General features: G+C 44.3%; 1 protein-coding gene across 1 annotated transcript; it reads right to left on the bottom strand.

The window, feature by feature from the left end:
* Positions 1–8,110: 8,110 nt before the first annotated feature.
* On the bottom strand, positions 8,111–10,441 carry SOCS1 (suppressor of cytokine signaling 1). The gene is made up of 2 exons (XM_027839004.1): positions 10,383–10,441; positions 8,111–9,293 (listed from the first exon to the last, which is right to left on the bottom strand). Exon 2 carries the CDS (start codon positions 9,213–9,215, stop codon positions 8,538–8,540), a length of 678 nt encoding a protein of 225 aa, XP_027694805.1. The 5' UTR covers positions 9,216–9,293; positions 10,383–10,441; the 3' UTR covers positions 8,111–8,537.
* Between the last annotated feature and the right edge of the window lie 10,890 nt (positions 10,442–21,331).

Genomic DNA, 21,331 nt, shown 5'->3' with positions numbered 1-21,331 from the left:
GGCACTAGCATTAAGGGGGATGGAATCAGAAAAAAGATCATCTAGTAGTCCATTTTATAGAGGTGAAAACTGAGACCCAGAGAGAGGATATTATCTGGCCAGGATCACACAGGGATTCAAAACCAATTCCTCTGATTCTGGATTACTGCAAGAGTAATGCCGAGATGTTCTGCACACAAGAGATGCTTGTTGAATTGAATTGACATGTCATGCCCCCATCTCTGGACCTTTACGTAGCTTTTCCTCGATGCCTGAAGAAAAGCTCCCCCTTCTCACTTCCACCTCTTACGAGATCCAGATTCTTTCAAGGCTCATTGCAATTGTGACTTCCTACAAGAGTATTGTCCTAATCAGGCCTGTTACCTCACCCCAGTTACTTTGTATATTATTTTCTTATCTGGCTTTATGTTGGTCTCCATAACCTCAAAAAGATGAAGCTCTTTGAGGGGCAGATACATTTTAATTTTTGTTTCCGTGTGTTCCTACCACAAAGTCTGGCACCTGACACGTAGCAGACGCTAAATCAATGCATGTTGGATGAAATGATGAATCAATGAATATCTTCCTAGCAGATGGTCTCTGTGAGGTGAGGCCTACCCCAAAGAAAAGCCATCTGATGGCCAACCTTCTGGTGTTGATCCTTTCTCAACTTAACTAAGTTGGTCTTCATAAAACAAAAACACAGTTTATCAGTGGGCCCATACTCTGGAACCTAAAATTAAAATGCCAAAGTTGGTCAATCTTTCCAGCTTGGGAGAAACTACTAGGGCTTGCGCTTGACTGAAATAACTATGCAGAGCCCAGAATCAACTGCCTACACATCATGACACATTGAGTGGGATTTCAGTGGAGGTTTTTTCTTGGTTCCCTCTGGTTACCTTCACATTCTCAGAAATGAGTAATTGGAGAGCATGGAGTTGACCTCAGACTGGAGGCTCGTCTTTAGATAGCCAAAGAAGACACTCTCCAGGCCCATCTTCTAGCTTTTCTCCAATGCCATGGTTCATTCATGGCCAAGACTCCAAGGGCTTTTAATGGACTTGGTTAACCAGGCCAAAAGCAAGACTGAACAATTCCCTTGATCCAGGGCTGTCCTGAATCCAAACCTAGATCTCCAAATTAAGACTGGGCTTTTTCGCCTTGGGCTTCCCAGTCTGTGCTGCAGAGAGAATTTTAAAAGCTAAGAGGGATCTTTAGTCCTTTCTAGTTCTGAGGCATCTCTGTGCACAAGGCATGACAGGAGACACAAAGATGTATAAGACATGGTCTAGATCCTTCAAGAACTTTCAATCTAGTTGGAAGGTCAAGACAGAAGTTAAAATCTCTACATATCATAAAATATAAAGTCTCTTTTACTTGCCCAAGGTCACAATCACACTGATAGAAATATAATTCAAACCCAGCTCCCCTAAGGTCTTTTTTTTTTCTTTTTTTACTGTACCATGCTATCTTTACTAGCATGAACAAAGTTTCTTCTCTAAAGTGGGCTATCTCCACTGAGAGGCATTTTCAAGTGTGGCCTTGGACAAGTCATTTAACCTTCATGGGTCTCGATTTCCTCATCTCCTTGATTTTCCTCAATTTCCAAGGGGCCTTCTTGCTCTAAATGTAGGATCCTCTCATCCTAATGTGGTGTCGTGGCATGGGCCACACTGGGTCCTGGAATGGTCTTCAAAGGCTTTGTGGGAAAAGTGATTTAGGCCTTGAAGTATGAATGGAATAGATGAAAGGGGGATAAGGCACTCGAGTGGAGGGGAGAAGGGAAGAAAAACAGATTCAGAGGAATGTAGAGCCATAAGTGAGAGGCAGTATAGTATAATCAATCAGAAAGATAAGTTCAGATCCAATATCATATATTGGCTCTGTTACTGAACCAATCATTTAACTTCTTGGGGCCTCGGTTTCCGTATCTATAAAATGGGAGTGGGGAAGGTCTTATCCAACTTGTATTCTACGACCATAGGTAGAGCTGTAAAGAATCTTAGAGATCCTCTAATCCAATCATTAATTTTCAGATGAGGAAACCAAGTCTCAGAGAGGTAAAGTAAAACTTGCCTTAAGTCACACAGAAAACAAACAGAAGCAAGTCTTTCTCCCCTTTCCTTACGGCTTGCTGTCTTTGTCAGCCAGAGCAGAGATTGGTTCTGTGAGGGCTATCTTCACTGTGAGGCAAGTGTCACTTTAGCATTTGGCCAGGTGACCTGGGTTCCAGTCCCAGTCTTTCCCCTAATTACCTCTGTGACCTTGAACAAGTTAATTTACCTCTCTGAGCCTCAGTTTCCTAAGCTGTAAAATGAGGGAGCTAGATAAGATGACCTCAAAGGAACCCATCCGTTCTGAAATTGATGATTCAAAGTCCAGCCTTGCCAGGAAGTCAAAAAAGGACTTTTCTGCTAAAGCTCCCAGATGAATTTCCCCATCTGTCGAATATTCCTATCTGCTCATGGGTGGGGTGGGGATAAATTAGCTGATATTTGCATTGGGCTTTCCCAGAAAAGCCATGGCTGCAGGGAAGTCCCCTCACAGTAATCCAAGATAGTGTCTCCTCCACTAGCTAAGGAAATGTGTGTGTGTGTGTGTGTGTCTGTGTGTGTGTGTCTGTGTTGCCCTCTTTCTTTTGGGGGTTTTGCAAAGAGGAACCTTTTTTTTGTAAGAGAGAGCAGAGATGAGCTGAGCTCAATAGATTCAGCCTGTAATCTGAGGGGACTGTTTAGTGAATGAAGAAATGAGTAACACTAAGGACTGAAAAAGGATGTCACCAGGGAATGGAGGGGAGGGGAAGGGAGGAGAAGGGGGAGGAGAGAGGAGGAAAGGGGAGGAGAGAGGAAGGGGGAGAGGGCGGGAAGTGATTGGGGGCGGGGGAAGGAGGAGGGAGGTGGTTCATCTATTGAGCCCGGTGCTCAGGATAAGAGTGAGTGACACCAGGCTGAAAGGGATCTTCTGGAGGTTGATAAAATGTTCAATAGAGGATTAAGTGCCAACGGGTGAGTGGTATTGATGGCCAGATCCGGTCAGCGGGTGGCCCCAGGGTATACTTTTTGCCTGGCTGTTGAAAGAGCTCGGGCTCCTGACGGCTGCTCCATCTTCACTTCTTGTAAATGACTCCAATCATAACAGAGTTAGCGTGACTGAGGCGTCGCTGCCGGCCAGCCCTACATTTGTCACTCCTTGCCTGTGGCCCCTGGTACCATTCCCCCCCTCCCCTCTGTTAATGGAGAGCCTGTCATAGACTAGGTTTTAATGACATTCATTAGGTGTGCCTCATTTACATATAGGCCTGCATCAGACCCTGGGAACAACCCCATTAGGCAGATTAGTTTTCTATCTCTCAGAGTCTGGAGACTTCATGGTGAAAATTCATTCAGCTGGCCCCAGAGCCCTTCATCCTCCATCCTTAGACACACACACACACACACACACACAGAGCATCGTTAAATGTCTTATATAGTAAAAAGAGTCCTTCATCTAAAGTCAAAGGAACTGGGTTCAAATTCTGGCTCTTCTGCTTACTAAAACTATGTAATTTGGGGCAAATCACTTCACTTCTAGGCCTTAGTCTTCTCATTTGCATAAAATGAAGAGGTAGGACTAAACAATTTTTAAGATCCCTTCCAGCTTTATAAAACAAACAAACAAAAAAACACTATGATCCTATGATCTCTAATGCCCCTTCTATCTCTGAGTGTGTAATAAAGGGAGTCTATATAGTACTTAAAAGTTTAGGAAAGCAGTGGCTCTGAAAAGAAATGAGAAAATTCACCTCCCTCCCTTCTTTGTAGAGGGGGGGGAGTGGAGGGGGGGACGACTATGGGTGTGTATCATATATACACTTATAGACTTGGGTGATGTTTTGGTCAGTTTGCTGGACTGCTTTTTTCCCCCTCTTTTGTGTTACATAGGCTGGCTTTTCTGGGTGGGAAGGGAAAGAACATATTAGTGGGGGAAAAGGTAAAGTAAAAATAACATAGAGCAACTTAAAAAAAATAAAAGTCTATCAAGTACAATGATCTTCTGAAGCTGAGTTGTTCTTTTCCTCAGATGAGGAAATGGTCATATAGCCAGTCAGTATTAGAGCTGGGATTTGAAACCAAGACTCTTGACTCCGGGTCAACTGTTCTTTCTTTAAATCTCAGCCAAAGTCCCACCTGCCATTTTGAATATATCTCATACATTGTTATTTGCATGTTGTATGCCCCATTAGACTATAAACTCCTTGAGAGGAGGAATTTGGTTTTTTTGCTTTTGTTTTTTTGGCCGTTCTTTGTATCCCCAGCATTTTGCACGATGCCTGGAATGTAGTAGACACTTAACAAATGTTAGTTGACTGACTGTTGGTGGTACCATACTACTTCTTATGCCTGTGTACATGCTAACACATTTATAAACATATGCACAAGCAACAAAGTGTTCTCTCCTCTCCTGCTTGCCACATTTAGGACTTAAGCAGCAAATGGATGTTGCTAGGTGTCTGTTCTATATGGTACAGTGCTTCTTGGAGTCAGAAGGCCTGAGTTCAAGTGCCTAAGCTGCTACTTCCTATCTGTGATCTTGGACAAGTCAATTCTTTGCTGAGCCTCTGGATTCCTTCTCTGTAAAATGAGGGGATTGGACTAGATGATCTCGTAAGGGCCTTGTCAGCTCTAAGTCAATGATTCTGATTGCTGCTCTGATTGTTGGCATCTAGGGTTGTGTCCTATACACCAAAACTAATTTTTTTTTAATGAGAAACCAGCTGGTTCCAGTCTCCTGCAGAGTTAGTAATCATAGCCAAAAGCACCATGGTATAGGCTTGCCACATCAGACACTCGCCTCCTGAGGAAGCTTCTCTGATAGCTACATGAGAAGGGGCAAAGCATAGGCAGAAGGAAAAGAAAAACTCCAGGGATCAGACAGGCTCCCTGACTGCTATTTACAAAAAGAGGTAAGGGGGACTGGAACTTTGAGTCTAGGTCCTGTCTAAATGGAGTAATGGAAAAGCTAATTGTTGTTCCTTCATTAATCTTGTTAGCCTAGGGGTGCCAGATAGCTAAGACTTATAATGACCTCCTTTCACTGATTGCTGTCCCCGCCATGGAAACCCCCAAATTCAGATCATTCATCAGAAAGAGAAAAAGGATGACAGACTCAGGGGAGGAAGCCAGGTGCTAGTGTTTCCTTGAAGCATGTTTCAAACTGCTCTGTTGGCTAAGTTGGGAGTTGAGTAGAGTTCAGTAGAGTAGGTTGTAGCTGAGAGAGAATCCTTGTGCTGAAGCAGTAAGGGAAGATGCTAGCTGTGAAAACTGTAGGCCTGGGATAATTCCAAGCCTTTGGCTGGGATTTTCCTAGCGTTCAAATCCAACTCTCTTCCCCTTTCCTCCCCCCCAACTTTCCTCAACTCTATTCCAAGACAACCTGTTGCCATTTAAGGTATGAATCTTTGGTTCTTTCTGTTTTTTGTCAATTGAAAAAAAAAAAAGGATGGAGTGTATGAAGTACCACAACTTTAGAGAGCCTATATCACATCTCTGAGAGACCCTAATGTTTAACAAACTGTAAAGTGCTACATAAATAAAGGTTTATTGTTATGCACAAGGACCAACACCTCTGTGAAGAATCTCTACTTTAAATGACCTCTCCTCAAATTTTCCAAGCACATTTTGGATGGTTTTGATTTGCCCTTGCATTACAGTTAGCCATCTATGAAGTCCTATGCTCCCTACAAACCATAAACTCCTTAAAAGCAGGGTCTAAGTTCTGGCAGGGGAAAATTGGTGCAAACTCCTTCTAGTAACCAGGATTAAAAAAAAAAAATCCCATCCCAGCTTCAAGTTACAGACCTTGACACCGGGAACAAAATAGAGGAAGAATGCCCGATGCCAGTGGCACTCCCTTGTCTCTACAACCTATGCTTCTAAATAGCTCTGAACAAGGAGATAGGGGTAGAAATGGTACTGGAGATATATGAGAGGACTGGGATCCAATGAGCACAGCAACAGTAGGGGACTTAGGATTCAGTAGCTATGGAGTTAGTAATTGGGAGGTAGTAAGTGTTCACGGACCTAAGTTAAGATTTAGGAAGGTACCTTAGATTGGATTATATCCAATCCAACTTCCTCATTCTATAGATGTGAAAACTGAGGAGCAGTTAAGTGACTTGCCCAAGGAGTAAGCTGAGTTCCAAATAGCTCCAAAGCTGCCACTTTCTACTATACCATTTTCCAAGGTGTCCCAGGGATTTAGACTCTGGTGAAAAAAGAGGGATAACAAGACAGACAAGCCAAAAAAACTTTCCCCTCTTTTGTCAGCCCCCCTCCTTAAATTTAACTTCAGTTCAACTTTTCTACTTCAACCATATTACAACCTACGATTCCCATTACCTGACCCTCATACACACTAGATCTTCTCATCTCACTTTTTATTCCTGTAAATTGACGTCAGCCCTGCTGAATCATGAAGCTGAGGTTTTTAAGCAAAAAAAAAAAATCTGTTAGGGCAGGGAAGCCACATGGGCCCCCTGCCTCTTCCTCCTCTTCAATGATGGTATTTTTAATGGTGTGCACAAGATTTCAGTTTTGGCAGCACATTAAAGAAAACAGCTGGTCACATGTTGGCTTTTGGCTGGGCTCTTTTTTATACACATACACAGCAATTTCTAAATATTCAGTCTATAAAATAATGTTCTCAAAGCTATTTTCCTTACCCTTAAAAATCCCAATTTCCCTCCCTCTGAAATGGACATTATAATATAATTAGATCCCTGTGCATGGCCCTCACTTTGGTCTCCTTCAGGAAACCTTTGAGTCCATCCCTAGGCTTCTCATCTGGGGACTAAGAAGGGATAATCAGTTTACAGAAGAAAGTTCACCAATCACTCACCTCTCCAGGAGCAACCCCTCCTTCTTATCCCTCGGGACAATAACCCTGGGACATTGGGGAGAGAATTGGAAACAAACAAACAAAAGAGCTCAGGCTCCCAAGAGAAGCCCTTTAGACAAGATGTCAGCTCTTTCTCTACCACTCCCCATTTATTAAAATGGGTCAACTTGAGAAAGCTTTAAGAGATCCTAAATCTTCTCTGGCCACTCTTAACCTTTGAGCCTGGAACCTATTTAATCCAAAAGCATGCCACAGTGACTCTTGCTCTCCAGCCCTAAAGTTAATTTCATGGAGCACTTTACAGTTTGAAAGGTATTATTAAATATTAGGACACTACATTATAAACATGTCGAAGGCTCCAGAGGGCCATTTTAACTTTCAAAAATGGAGAGAAATGTAGCATGAAGCCTGCTTAACCCCAAACCCTAAAGTGACTCAATTAACAGCTCTCCTTAGTGCTGAGCTTGCTGGTTCCCAGCACTGGTCATTCATCAGATTCTGATTTCCTGGATCACTGCAGCCCCCCACAACCTAGACCTCAGACATACACAGACAAGCTCGTTCCAAGTTGTTCCCTACCAGAAGCTGCTGTTGGTACAGGCAGTAGGTACTGACCGGCCATTTCTAAACCTCAATCCCTTTCCTTGGCTCCTCTGCCATTGTTTAAAAAGTTACTCTGAACAAAAATTTTAAGAGTCGATGAGGATGAACAGAGGAAGGAGACGATGGCCTTGTCCCCATCCCAGAAGTACGTAAAAAATCACTCTACTCTTACCCGAAGCTTAAACACAGCATGGGATCTTTCGAACCCAGTCAGCAGGATTTTTTTTTCACTTGACAGTTGAGGTGGTTTATTGAACTGTTAAGGACTACCCTAGTTAATTCAACCATTCAAGTTAGCTGTCAAAATCTCTAATTACTCTGGTACTTTTAGGGTATGTACTTCTATTCAGAGAAGGCAGTAAGTCCAATTAGACCAGATCCAAGGATTCTGATTAGAATCTATAGTATCCTTCAATGTGTTGTTTTCAAAGACTTTGAGGTCTTTTGGACATTTGGGGAAACAACCCCCAATGACATATGACCATTACTAGTCTTAAAAGATTCCTATAAGGGGAAGCCCTCTCTTTGTTCTATGGTAGATCCCTTCCTTCCCCATTCCAGAAGCACCCTCAGGCTGACTCAAAACTCTCTGAAGGCAGACCAACCCCAATGTAATGAACACATCAGAAATGTTTCTCCTTTTTTTGGTTTAAAAAAACTTTTATAATAAAGTTTATTACATTATTCTCTTTTAAAAATATAAAATAATAAAGTTTCTGCATAGCAGAAAAATTAAGCCAGAGACCCCAAACCCCTGGTTTGTGCAAAGATATTTGATGTTTGTAAACATGAGGAGGGAAGGGAGGCAAGTGTACAGGTCCCTATCCCAAATACATTAAAATAATAAAAAAAAAAAAATGGGCCTCGATTACCTCTGAGGCAGGAGGGAAGAAGCACCCAGGTGGGACAACTCCACCCAAGGACATTCCTTCCTGGGGAGGGGGCTTTGCTTTCTTCCACAAGCAATCAGCATCAACTCCCTCTTACTGCTATACCCCCTACCCAAGAAAAAACAAAACCAATTACCCACCCCCCCAAAAAAACCATAGTTAATGCTGCCACCACATTCTTCCATCTTTTCATATCTGGAAAGGAAAAGACTTCAGGTAGTCCTTAAGGACAGGATTTAGGGGGATCTTGCCCAAGTTGTCCCTTCCGAAGGTGGCTACAATGCTCTTTCGACACAGCTCCTGCAGGGGTCGTACCCTTAGTTGTCGCAGGGGAGTGACCAACATTTTTCGGGGAGAGTTCAGGTAATGTTCCAGCAGCTTGAAGAGGCAGTCGAAGGTCTCCCGGCTGCCATCCAGGTTGAATCGACCAGCCTGAAAGTTGACCCGGATGCTGGTGGGCCCTGAAGCCATCTTAACACTGATGGCAAAAAAACAGTTCTTCTGCCGGCTATCCCGGACCAGAAAGGTCCCCACCGGCTCGCCCTTGAGTTTCTCATGGGCCACGTTCACACTCAGAGGCCCCCAATAGAAGCCACAGGCATCCAGCAGGGCGCTGGCTCGAGTGATGCTGAAGTAGTCAGCCTGAGAGCGGAAGGTTCGGAAGTGGGTGTCCCCCTGTCCCTGGGTCGTCGCCGCCAGGGCCACCGCACCATGCTGAGGAGCCAGGCCGTGTTGGGGTCTGGGCTGTGGGCTGGGATGTTCCCGGCCAGCCCGGTGGGACCGAGGAGAAGGAGGAGAATGGTCGAATCTTCTTCTTGTGTCTGCTGTAACTGCATTGTCGGCTGCCACCTTACTGTGTGCTACCATTCTACAGACTGGGCCAGCCTGTGGGGTCGCCCATAGCGTCCGGCGGCGGGCTTGGGCTCCACTCCAGCAGCAGCTACTCTGAAATCCCAGACAGAAGGGCAGAGAGAGACACGGAAAGAAAGAGAGAGAGGCAGAGTGAGTGGGGAACATTTCCTGAGAGCAGGCAGCCAGGCGGGGCTGTGCAGACAGTGTGCCGAAGACAGTCTGCTCTAGGTTGGGGTATTCCCTAAGCCTAAGAGGCTTCTGCACTCCTGGTCCAGGGGTGGCTGAGGATGAGCATGCCAATGCTCATCTAAGCTGGAGAAGAGCCTGGGGAGCAAGCCTGACGTTTCTCTGCAAGGATGGGTTAAGTGAGGGGGCGGGGTGGGCTGCCACGCACAGTACAAATATCTATATCTTTAGACTACGGCAAGTGTCCTGGAGCCTGAGAGGTGCCCTCTCCTTGGCTCCCACCCCCCCATTCCCTGGCCACAAGCCCAGACATTTCTCTCATCGCTCGTCGCCTCCCCCTGCTGGCTAATAAGATGAGTGACAGCTTGTTCTGGGACAGTTCTTGAAAATCAGCGGGGGAAAATTCCCAATTTTCACACAGCTAGCTAGCCGCCTTTAAGGGTGCGCTGGCCAGATCGGGGAGATGGCCCCAGAGAGCAGGGTTCTTTCAGTCTTCCTGCAGAATGCTGTACAAGGACCACAGAGTCCAGGAGCTAAGGAAGGATGCGCACTGGCAGCCATCACCTCTTCCCCCCCCCCCCCAACCGGCGACTGGGACTCTAAGGACAAGGAGACCAGGAGGGAGCAGAAAGAGGGTACAAGGGATGGCCCACAACTCAGGAGACCCTATTCCGAAGGCTGGAATGCGGGCAGGCCAGGAGCGGGGTCTCCGTAGCCTTAGCTCTCCCGCTCCCTCTCGATGATGATGCTGGCAGCCCGGCAGGAGAAGGTATCCAGCCATCCCTGTGCCAGCCTCCCGCTTTCTCTTCCCTCTCGATCCCTTCCCTTCGGTGGGGCCTCTCTTCCCTCGGCTATCCTGGTCCCAAGCTGGGGATCCCGCTCCTAACTGCCCCGCACGGGGCGCATGGCGGGCGGAGAGCACAGAGACCCCAAGCTGCAGGACCTCCCTCCCTCCCCAGTCTCCAGCGGCTCCCGGTGCCCCTAGTCCCAGCTCACCTGGTTCCCAGGCGGGTGGGCGCGGCTCGGCGCCGCGGGCGGGGCGGCGGGGGAGCTCCGGGGCCGCTCAGGCGCATAGTCCGGGGCTGGGAGGCAGTGCAGCTGCTGCAGCCGCAGCTCCCGTCTGCTCCGCGCACAGCGCAGGGCGCAATCTATTTAAATCTCCGAGGTTAGTTGGCCCAGGCTGGGTGGGTTGGGGCCGGCGGGAGGGGCTGGGAGGGAGGCGGGGTCCTGAGCTCCTCCTCTCGGGCTTTCGGTTTCTATTCTGTAGGTGAGGAAGCGACGCCCAGCTCCCGCCCAGCTCCGGCCCCCTCCTGCCCGTGCTCAGCTCCAGCTCCAGCTCCAGCTCCAACTCCAGCTCCGGCGCCTACTGCTTTCTCCCCGTTGTTTAACATATGCTCTGTTTGCCGGACATCCTTAACGCCTTCTGGTTCCCATCTCAGCCCCGACTCTCTTCATCCCATCCTCACTCCCTTCTCGGTCTCTCCAGCCCACCCCCTTCTCCCACTCCTTAAGCCCCAGCCCTCTCTAACTCCAGTTAGCGCTCCGCACGACCACTGCGCGCCTCTCACCACCGGAACCCCGCTCCCTCGGCCCAGTTCCTCCTGCTCGTAGCTTTTGCTTCCCAGGAAGCCGATGCTTTTAACCACAGAGTTCAGAGGAATTCCTCGGGGGAGAGCCTTAACCAAACAGCACATCTGTTAGTTCCTCGGAAAATGGGTGTGGCGAGGGGTGGGGGCCGGGCTTGGCTAGATCCCCAGAGCCGACTCTCTTGAGTCCTCACCCGTCCGGCTCCAGCTCCACACCCAGCTTCAGTTCGGGACAGCCGAAGGCTCCAGGAACCCCGGCTCGGGACTGAGCACTGCAGCCTCAGCGGATGCTATTGTTAGACCGCGGGGGAATCTTTCTGCAGCAGGGTTTCCCGGGAGCTGGAATAACATGCGTATTTCTCCCTCCCTCAGTACAGTTTAATTGATCAAACAGTTATTGAGAGCCTACTATGTGCAAGGCCCCGCGTTAGGAAGAAAGAGCGATAGAGAAGGAAACTAAACTGGCTCCGTCACACTGGAATTCACTGGTCTGGATTGTATTCATGCTCTCCAGCACTATAGAAATGTGAACTATTATTGATTACCCTTAAAGCTATTATTGTTGTTGCTTGGGGAGGCTAGCAGCTGGGCTGGGTACCTCCCCTCTCTGTCCCTGCTCCTCTCCAATCTGAGAGGTTCCTGCTTGCTCACTCCTTTCCCTTTCCTTAAGTAGGGTGATCGGTCCCAAGGTCTGGAGGGGCAGTGCGGTGTAATGGAAGGAACATAAGACTGGGGTGGGGGTAGTGGAGACAGAAGACCTGGATTCAGAGGACTGCCTGTGAGGTCTAAGGGAAGTCGCCTCACTTTTCTGGCCTTCAGAGCCTGCATCTCTAATATGGAGATAACCACTTCTGCAGTGTAGGGCTGTTGGCAGGATGGAATGTAATGCATCATATGAAAGCCTTTCGGAAACTGGAACTCTGTACAAATGTGTATTAGTGTTAATGATGAGTCCACGACCTTGGTCCTTGCTTAACACCAGACCCCTTTCCATGTTTCTATTGGGTAACACTTACTTTCCTTGTCTGTAAAATTCTGGCTTTGAACTACTGGCTACATTCTCCTCCAACTCTAAACTTAGGAGCCTGTGCTTCTATCAACTTGAACCTAGTATTCAGCCCCAACCCTTCTCTACATCCTGGGCCCCCTCCTTTCCAGATCTCCCCTCCAGCTGCTTCCGAAACACCACATCCTTCAAAAAAAATTTTTTTTTTTAATATATCCCAGCTTTGGTCTTGTGATTATGCAATCTTCGTGGTTACAGTTTCAAAAAGGGATGATATTGTTTTCTGAACTCAAAATTGGACCATATAAGTTAACAATTTAAAAAAAATTGTGAATGGGCCAAAATATTGGAAATTAGAACAGTCTCTGAAAATACCAAATGTATGCTACTGATAGAATCCCTAAGGTTTATGTTAGGGGAGGGGAATGGTGAGAACAATGATTTTCTTCATTTTACTTACTGGAAAGTCTGCACAGACCAATTAGGGATTCTTCCAGCTAATCAGAAATGTGAGACGGTTGGTGAAATCTTGGTGCTTCAAACAAAAATTATCTTGGACAAAAAGACCTCTTGGTACAATGGGAAAAGCATCAGCTCTGTAGTCAGTGGACCAGGGTTCCAACCAAGAAAATAATTTAACCTTACTGTGTTTCTCATCTGTATAATAGGGGTTTGGACTAGCTGACCTCTTAGATCACTTCCAATTTTACACATATGGTCCTATTATCTCAGCTAACTTATTTCAAGCAAGCTGTTTCGAGGAAATGAATTCACATATTTCACATAGTAAACCATGTTTCCAGGTTGAGTCAGACTGGGATTCTTGTCCTGTCTTTGTCACTAACTAGTTATGTGACCACTGACAAACCATTCTATTACTATGAAATTCAGTTTTCTCATCTGTCAAATGAAGATAAAATAATACTTAAAACCAGTTTTCCCTCTGCTGAAACCATGGCCCAAGCATTATTGACAGGGGAAAAAAAAAAGTCCTGTCTTCACAAAAATATTGCTAGGAACACTATTTGTAATAGCTAAGATGAAACAAACCAAACCAAACCAATGAGATGTCCATTAATGGGGGACCAGCTGCACAAATTACACTATATGCATGTAATGAAATTTTATTATAGTATAAACAATTTGATGAATTCAAAGAATCCAAAGAATATAGGAAGACTTACGAAAGCAATACCATCAACTACTCCAAGAAACCAGAATCAAAAGAACAACATCAATGTACGTAAACATTGATTCCAACTACAGAACTATAATTGTAAGGTCAATAATAACTACAACCAATCTGTGTTATAGAAACAAAAAAGTCAAAAAGGATCACAAAACAAAAAGGATGGGGGGCAGCTAGGATGCTCGGTGGATAGAGCACCGGCCCTGGAGTCAGGAGGACCTGAGTTCAAATCCGGCCTCAGACACATAACACTTACTAGCTGTGTGACCCTGGGCAAGTCACCTAAAACCATTGCCTAGCAAAAACAAAACAAAAAGGATGTAGGCTCAACTATGTTCAAATCAAGATGTGCATCTTTTATGTGGATTTACAAAACAACAAATAATAAAAGTGGATGGACTTGTCTCCAATTATTTAAAGTTACTTAGGTTTTGTTTGTTCTCTTGCAGTCCTGTAATTCTTTTCTTTCCTCTTATGTTCTTGAAGAGAAAACCCAGCTGGATTGCCTTTCTTGAAATGACAAGGTTCTCACTACTCATCTCAACAGCACTTTCTACATCATAAATTCTCTTTTGATTGCTCCAGCCCTTACTGCCCTCCTTCTGAAAACTACCTTGTATTTAATTTGTTTATATCCGTATAGATCTTCTAGGTGGCACAGTGGATAGAGTGCTGGACTGGAAGCCAGGAAGAACTGAGTTCAAATTCAGCCTTAGACAGTAGCTGTTCTGTTTATCTGTAAAATGGGAGTGATAATGATAATACCTACCTCCCAGCATTGCTGTGAGGATAAGATGAGATAATATTTGTAAAGTACTTTAAGTGTCAAGGCTCTCAAGCCTTAAGGTGCTATATAAATGCTATTATTAGTATGTTTCCCACCCCACCCCCCAATAGAATAGGAACTCCTTGAAGACAGGGACTATTCCATTTTTGTCTTTGTGTCTCTAGCGCCTAGCACCATGCCCAGAACATAGTAGGAGATTAACAAATGATTGAATAACTCTAAGCTTCTTACAGAAACAGGTCCATCTATTTATCACCAATATTCTTCCTTCAATGACATGTGGCTGAGAGATATGAGTACTGTAGTCTCTGGCAACATCAGAAGATTACCCAAAGGGCAATGGAGAGACCTGTAGTGGGCATGAACAAACTGCAGTGCAATGTTGTTGTTATTCAGTCATTTTTTCGGTAGTGTCCAACTCATCATGACCCCATTGGGGGTTATTGGAGTGCTTCACCATTTCCTTCTCCAGCTAATACAGTTGAGGAAACTGAAGCAAACAGAGTTAAATGACTTGCCCAGGGTCACAAAGCTAGCAAGTGTCTCAAACCAGATTTAAACTCAGGAAGATGAGTCTTCCTCACTCCAGGCCTGGCACTCTATCCAGTGAGCCATCTAGCTGCCAATACACCATGCTACCTGTTATATGTTTGTTCTGATCAGTTTCAGGAGAGAAGGAAGTATCTGACAGTGAGACATTTCTTGGGGGGGTGGCAAGGGGACACATCTTATGGGGATGAATATTTTATCCACTATTCAAAAATGCGTTAAAGACAAGAGTAATAAAATGTTTCACCAAAAATATTCTTTCATTCTATAGACATTACCAATTCCTCAGTACCTTTTCTGCTTGGTTGTTTTGATAGCATCTCCAGCTATCAGAACTCATAGAATCTTAGAGACTGTAAAATCAAAAGGTCATAGAGAGAGAGCTGGAAAGTATGTTACAGATCATCTAACCCAATCTCCTTCCTTCTACCAATGAGGGAGCCAAGGTCCATAGAGATTAAATGACTCCACCAAAGACTCAGCACACTCTCCACTGTACCAGGATGCCTATATCTAGAAGATGTAGTCCAATCTTTTCACTGGATGAATAAGAAAAGAGAGAGAGAGACCCAGAGAGACACCAGTTAGAGCTAGTTAGTTATTGACTGAATTGGGGCTAAAATCCAGACTATCTGACTGTAAGTACTCTTTCAATGGAACTATCCCACACTATACCATTTACCTTTCTCATTTACTAAGGTTGTTCCCCCATAACTGGAAAGCATGTCTCCATCTGTTAGAATCCTTGTTTGCTTCAAAACTCTGTTCAGACACCATCTCAAGGTGATATGAGGCTTTCCTTCATCCCTCAGCTTCATCCCTTGGCTTCCCTCAATATTACCTCGTATTTACTTTGTATGTGCTTGTATGTTCACATGTTGTGTGTCCCCCACCCACCCACCCACCCAACAGAGTATGAGCTAAGCAGGGACTGTTTTATTTTGGTCTTTGTGCCCCTTGTTAAAAGCACCTAGCACAATTTATGGCTTGTGGGAATCAACTAATAAAAACTTGTCAATTGATTCCTTTGGCTTCCTGAACCCCAACAGAGTTCCATCCTACTTCACTTGCCATCTAAAACTCAAAGAATTATATCAGAAGTTGCTTGTGTTGGTGTTTTGGATCAAGCCTAAATTAGATCATTGGATTTGGAAGTGAGACATTTGTAGACCATACAACTTTTAACAAAAGAGATTTTATTAAACAATAACATTGAAAGGATATTCAGCCATTCCTTCAATTGGGCACAACTGCTCTGGCTTTCACGTTTGTTATGATGATGGCCAAGTCAAAAAGGTGTGTTGACTCCAACAGGAAGCTGTGTCAGTTGTCTGAGCCTTAGTCTCCTGGACCAATTAAATCTTACATGATGGTTTCATTGGTGGCTTTCCTAGGCTAGAAGTGCTGTCATGATCCTCAACTAAAGTAGTAGTAGATATTATTCCTACCACACCTAAGGAACACAGGGAATTAAACTCCATCTATACAATTGATCTCATTTGCTATATTTACTTCTCACTGGGGGCAGATATATTGTTTGTCACTGCAAATTTCTAAGATGGCATGGGTATTTGGGGGGGGGGGGGGAGCTCTCACTCAGGTGCATGAACATGCATGTGTATACATACTTACATAGGCGGGATCCTATGTAGTTTTAAGGGTCAGGACTGTAGCAGATGCCAACTTTAGAGACTTCAGCTTGGAGGAAAGAGAAACCAGTGAGTGAGAGGAAGATGGGAGGAGGGATGGTTAGAACCCTGCCCACGCTAGTACCAGGCTGAGAAGAGGTACCTCCGTGTCAGGCGCTGTCTTCTCCATGTGAGAAGGGCAGAATGATTCCTATTGTGAAAAAAGAAGGCTCAGGCTTGGGAGCTGATTGTTCCTTGGTCAGAGAGTATCTTTGGCAGGCTGTCAGCAGAATGGGATATAAATAGCTAATTACCCTCCCATGCGCTTACCTGCACATGTCTGGATTTGCATGCCTTATTCTGTCAGCTCATATAAGCAATGGCAATTTGGGGCCTCCAAAATCGGGTATCTTGGCTAAGGTTTGACTGGTGTACTTATGCACTACTGCCCTTCCTAAGAGCATCCCCAGGCAACCCTCTTCTTTTGGGTTCCCATTTATTTAGTTTTCATATTCCACTATCTCTCTTTGCTGACCTTGTTTCTACCTCAAATTTCATGCTAATATAAAGAATAGTTTCTTTTGCCCCATTTTTCTCCCCTCCCAACAAAGTCACCTTCTCTCTTTCCCTGACCCCTTGTTGCCCCTAAACACACACCTTTTATATATAAACCTAAGAAAAGTACAGGGTGGAAAGGGCGCCTGGCTGAAATCTTGCCCAAAGTGTGGGAAGAGACTGGGATAGAAGGAGGCCTGTCTTTCTGGGAGGTTATACAGGTTCATCTGGTTCCTCCTCTCCTTTAATTTACAGGTTTGGGAAGGTTCTGAATCTTCCCCTCCAGGCCTTCACCTCCTCCTCTGTTGATTGATGCCTTGTTATTACTTCTTATCATCTCTTTGGACAATTCCCGAGAATTACAACCTGTGTTATAGTGGTTCTGAGTTTATTAAAAACAAAAAAAACAAAAAACAATCAAACCCAGGGATGAAAAAGAAAGGGGGATGGAGAGAATGAGAGAAATGACCTCTCAGCCTAGGTTGTTCAAGGGCCAGGTGGGTAAGATGAGCAGAAATGTTCAGAAGCAAGAGCATCACAGAGTCTTGGGCTTCCCACCTGCAGAAATGCAAATAGATGAAAAGGGCCCATCAACTGTTTCTTATCCTCTCATGCCCCCACCTCCCCTGTCAATAAAAGTGTTACCTTTCATAGCCAGCCTGGGGAGGAAAAGTCCCTAGCAGCTCCTGGTTGGCAGACCGGTTGGATTGACCAGCCAGCAGTCCAGAAGGGAAATGAGCAAGGACATGGAAAGACCTGGCTGGCAGAGATGGCCTGGTACTTTGTGCTTTTTTTTTTAAAAAAGCAGGATCTGTGGTATGCTGGGGGCCCGGGAAAAATGCAAAATGACACTGTTTACAGCTATTTTACAGCTGTTTTACAGTGAGAGAAAAGGCCAGACAGGCTTATATTCTCTTGAAGAATGAATATTGCAAAATTATGGAGAAAAAGCGTGGCTCCAAAGACGGCAAATGAGAAGCAGACAGCTCAATTCTTTGGGGAGTCGGGGGAGAGACTGACCCTGGTATGGAACATTGCATTTAATGTCAGATTTATTTTTTATCTTATTGATTGCTTTTTATTTTTTTTCTCTTTCTCTTTTTAAAAATAAAATGCAGAATATATACAAAGTCATTTCTGGGAGGCAGAAAGCACTTGAAACTGAGGAGGATCCAGAAAGGCCTCAGGTAGCAGGTGACATTTGAACTTAGTCTTGGGAGAGAGCTAAGGATTCCAAGATGGGGAAGTGCTCTGTGAAAACATTCCAGGCTTGGGGGATCCTACTTTGTCAAAGACTAGAATATTCCTCTAGTGGCCTGATGAAGGAAAATGAGCCTCTTAAAACAGACTCAAGAACTCAACTCTTCTGATTCCAAAACCCAGGACTCTTTTCACTACTGCCCTCACCATTCACCACCTCCTTCCCTCCCTCTTCCCCCTTGTAGTAACCTATTCTCAATGTGGTACTTCAAGGTTTCAGTATCAGCTTTTAGGAGATTTTAATAGTAGTTCATATGAGACACCTGCTTCACAACAGCCCTGTGAGGTAGGTGATAGGATTATACCCATTTTACAGATGAGGAAAGAGAGCTGAAGAGAAACTAAGTCACAGTAGTAAGAGTCAAAGCTAAAACTTGACCCCAATTCCACTGTTATATGCCACTACACCAGTATATAATAGCATGGTAAATGCTTGTTGACTGAGTAAAGATTCATTATACAGTCATTATACAGTTACATGGACTTACAATCCATGTAATGCTAGACAAGTCACTATGTATCTGGGCCTGAGTTTCCTTCTCCGTAAAATGAGGGGGTTGAATTCAACAACTTTTAAGTTCCCTTCTCGTTCTAAATATAGAATGCTATGGTTCCCCACCTGCATCCTTCTCTCAACAAGTATTTGGTTAACATCTAATGTGTACATTACATGTTGTGTTTAATCTGGACCTATGATTTCTTTTTCTAGACTATTTAAAAAATGTTTTCTTCTCTACATCCTATCAGACTCCTTCCCTGCTAATTGAACAAAAAGAAAAGAGAAAAGGAAGCCTTCATAGCAAATATGCACAATCGAACGTAATAAATGCTCCCATTGGATATGTCCAAAAATATGTCTTATTCTGCATCTTGAGTCCATCACTCCTCTGGCAGGAGGTGCGAGGTGAATTGGAACCTCCCTCTATCTTCTGCAATCACGATTTGTTATTTTGAGGATCAGAGTTCCAAAGTCTTTCAATATTCTATATCTTTGCAATGTTATTGTCATTATATAATTTATTCTCTGGGTTCTGCTCACATGCTTCTGCATCACTTCATAGAGGTCTTCTCAGTTTTCTCTGGAATTGTTCTTTTGTCATTTTTTATGGCACAATAATATGCTATTACATTCATATGCCACAGTTGTTCAGACACTCACCAATAGGTAGCTACCCTCTTAGTTTCCAGATTTTTGCTACTACAAAAAGAGTTTCTATAAATATATATGTATATGTACATATATATATATAGTGGGCCTATGAATTTACTAATAGAGGGACCACCAATGCAGATCAACAACTTGTCTCTAACTTAGGATCTTGGAGAATTACCTGGGGGTGCAGTTAATTGTACTTGCATAGCTGGAATGAGTCAAAAAAAACTTGAATCCAGGACTTTCTGACTCTAAGGCGTACCATCTATGTGATAGCAATAACGTCTCCCATGTAACATAATCAGCTCCATAACCTCTTCCCTCTCTAGTCAGGCAGCATTCTTTACTGTTTGTCTCCTCAACAAACTAATGTATCTCACCTTCCCCTTTCTAATTCTTCCCCAGAACTACCCTTTGCTTAGCTGGCCCCAGGCCATGAGAGACAGTCTTGGAATGATGGGTGGCATTCTGACCTTTGACTGAGAATCCTAAGCTTTTAGATCTGGAAGAAAGCTTGGAAATCAGCTACTTTACTGGGGAAGAAACTGAGGCCTTGAGAAGTGATTCAATTTGTCTAAAGATAGTGGTAGAGCTGTCTGGCTCCCCTCACCCCTCCCACTTTAAGTCAAAGATTCTTAATCTTTGTGTCTGTGTCTGTGTGTGTGTGTGTGTGTGTGTGTGTGTGTGTGTGTGTGTTAGATACCCCTTTGGCAGCGAAACCTAAGGTCACCTTCTCAGGATAATATTTATTGCTTGGAAATTCTAAATTTCAATGAAGGTTTGTCAAAAAAAAAAAAAAAGATTTTTTTCCCCAACCAAGTTCATGGAGCCATGAAATCTATTACCTGTTCTTGGATCCCAGGTTAAAAACCCCTGCTTTAAATCTTTCATGCCTTCTTCCACATATGGTTAAGACTACAATTCTCCAGGCATACCATGGCTGTGTAGAAACTTAACATTCCTCCAATTCAAGATTTCAAAGCTTCAACCTTCATTTTGAAATCTGGATGTTTCCAAACTGGGGCCAGGGCAATTATGCAAATCCAAGAAATCTGATTACCTGGGGCAATGACAGTTGGAAACCCTGACTGATAGCATCTGTTTGCTATATCTGGAACCTGGGAACAGATAAAAGGATGGGAGAAAATTTTTAATAGAAAAAGGGGATGAAAGTAGGGGAAGAAGACTTGTAGAAAACTAGAGTGGATTTAATAATTTTCTTTTCAAATGCTTCCTTCCCTAACCATGACCATTCCCAACCCCAGGCTACTGGTGATTCTGAGTCTGGTGGATTGCTTGAGCTCTGGATTTCCACTTAGCCTATCAGGGTATCCTCACCACCACCATCATCATCCTCTTCATAATAGCTAACACTTATATAATGCTTACTATGTGCCAGGCACTGTGCTAAGCACTTTACCATTATCATCTCATTTGATCCTCACAACAATTCTGGGTGATAGATGCTATTATCATTCATATTTTACGGATGGGGAAACTGAGGCAAATATTGGTTTACTGACTTGTCCAGGGCCACATAGCATCTGAAGCCAAATTCAAACTCAGGTCTATCTTGGATCCAAATCCAAATGCTATAGTCATTGCATCACCTAGAATTGCCCACGAAGGCTGGCACCAACATGGTGAGACCTTTGGGAGCAGCATGAAGCTGCCTAAAAGGGGGCAAAGTGGCCCTCAATGGGGACCGGGCAGGTTAAAGATGTCAACAATAGGGTCTGGCCTGTAGGTAAATGTTCTTCTGGGTTAGATTAGGAGATTCAGTCAATAAAATTAAAAATAGAATAAAAAAACCAAAACAAATTTTCCCCATCTTCCTTGACTTTTCTTTTATAAGTAAGTTCCAGAGCTTCCAGGCTAACTTGACTATTGATGAGGTATGGGACCTGAACTTCTAAGAAGGGTCCTTGAACTTTCCCATAAATTTCAGCAGCCCAGATCTCTGGCATTCAAGTGAGGCATCATCCTTCCCAGTATAATCCTTTCAATTGTCCTTTCATTGTGCCCCCCACCCCACCCAGTCCAACCCTTTATTCTGTGTTACCTTCAGACTGCCCTAAGCTACTTGTCACTCCTAGATCCCATCTAGATCTTCCCAGTCTTTTTCCCTATAAAAGTATCAATTTTGTCCTTATCAAATGTGCAGACTCACCTGTGTCATGATAAACTCATACTTTGACTGAAAGAAGGCTTGAGTGGTTGAATTCTTTCAAG

The sequence above is a fragment of the Vombatus ursinus genome, unplaced genomic scaffold (assembly GCF_900497805.2).
Source record: "Vombatus ursinus unplaced genomic scaffold, bare-nosed wombat genome assembly UNPS02014832.1, whole genome shotgun sequence".
Classification (NCBI taxonomy): Eukaryota; Metazoa; Chordata; class Mammalia; order Diprotodontia; family Vombatidae; genus Vombatus; species Vombatus ursinus.
Note: the sequence above shows the minus strand (reverse complement) of the source record. Positions and strands in the feature narration are given on the sequence as shown.

Coding starts and splice junctions, on each gene's coding strand:
- SOCS1 (XM_027839004.1), bottom strand. CDS start 9,215: ATGGTAGCACACAGTAAGGTGGCAGCCGACAATGCAGTTACAGCAGAC.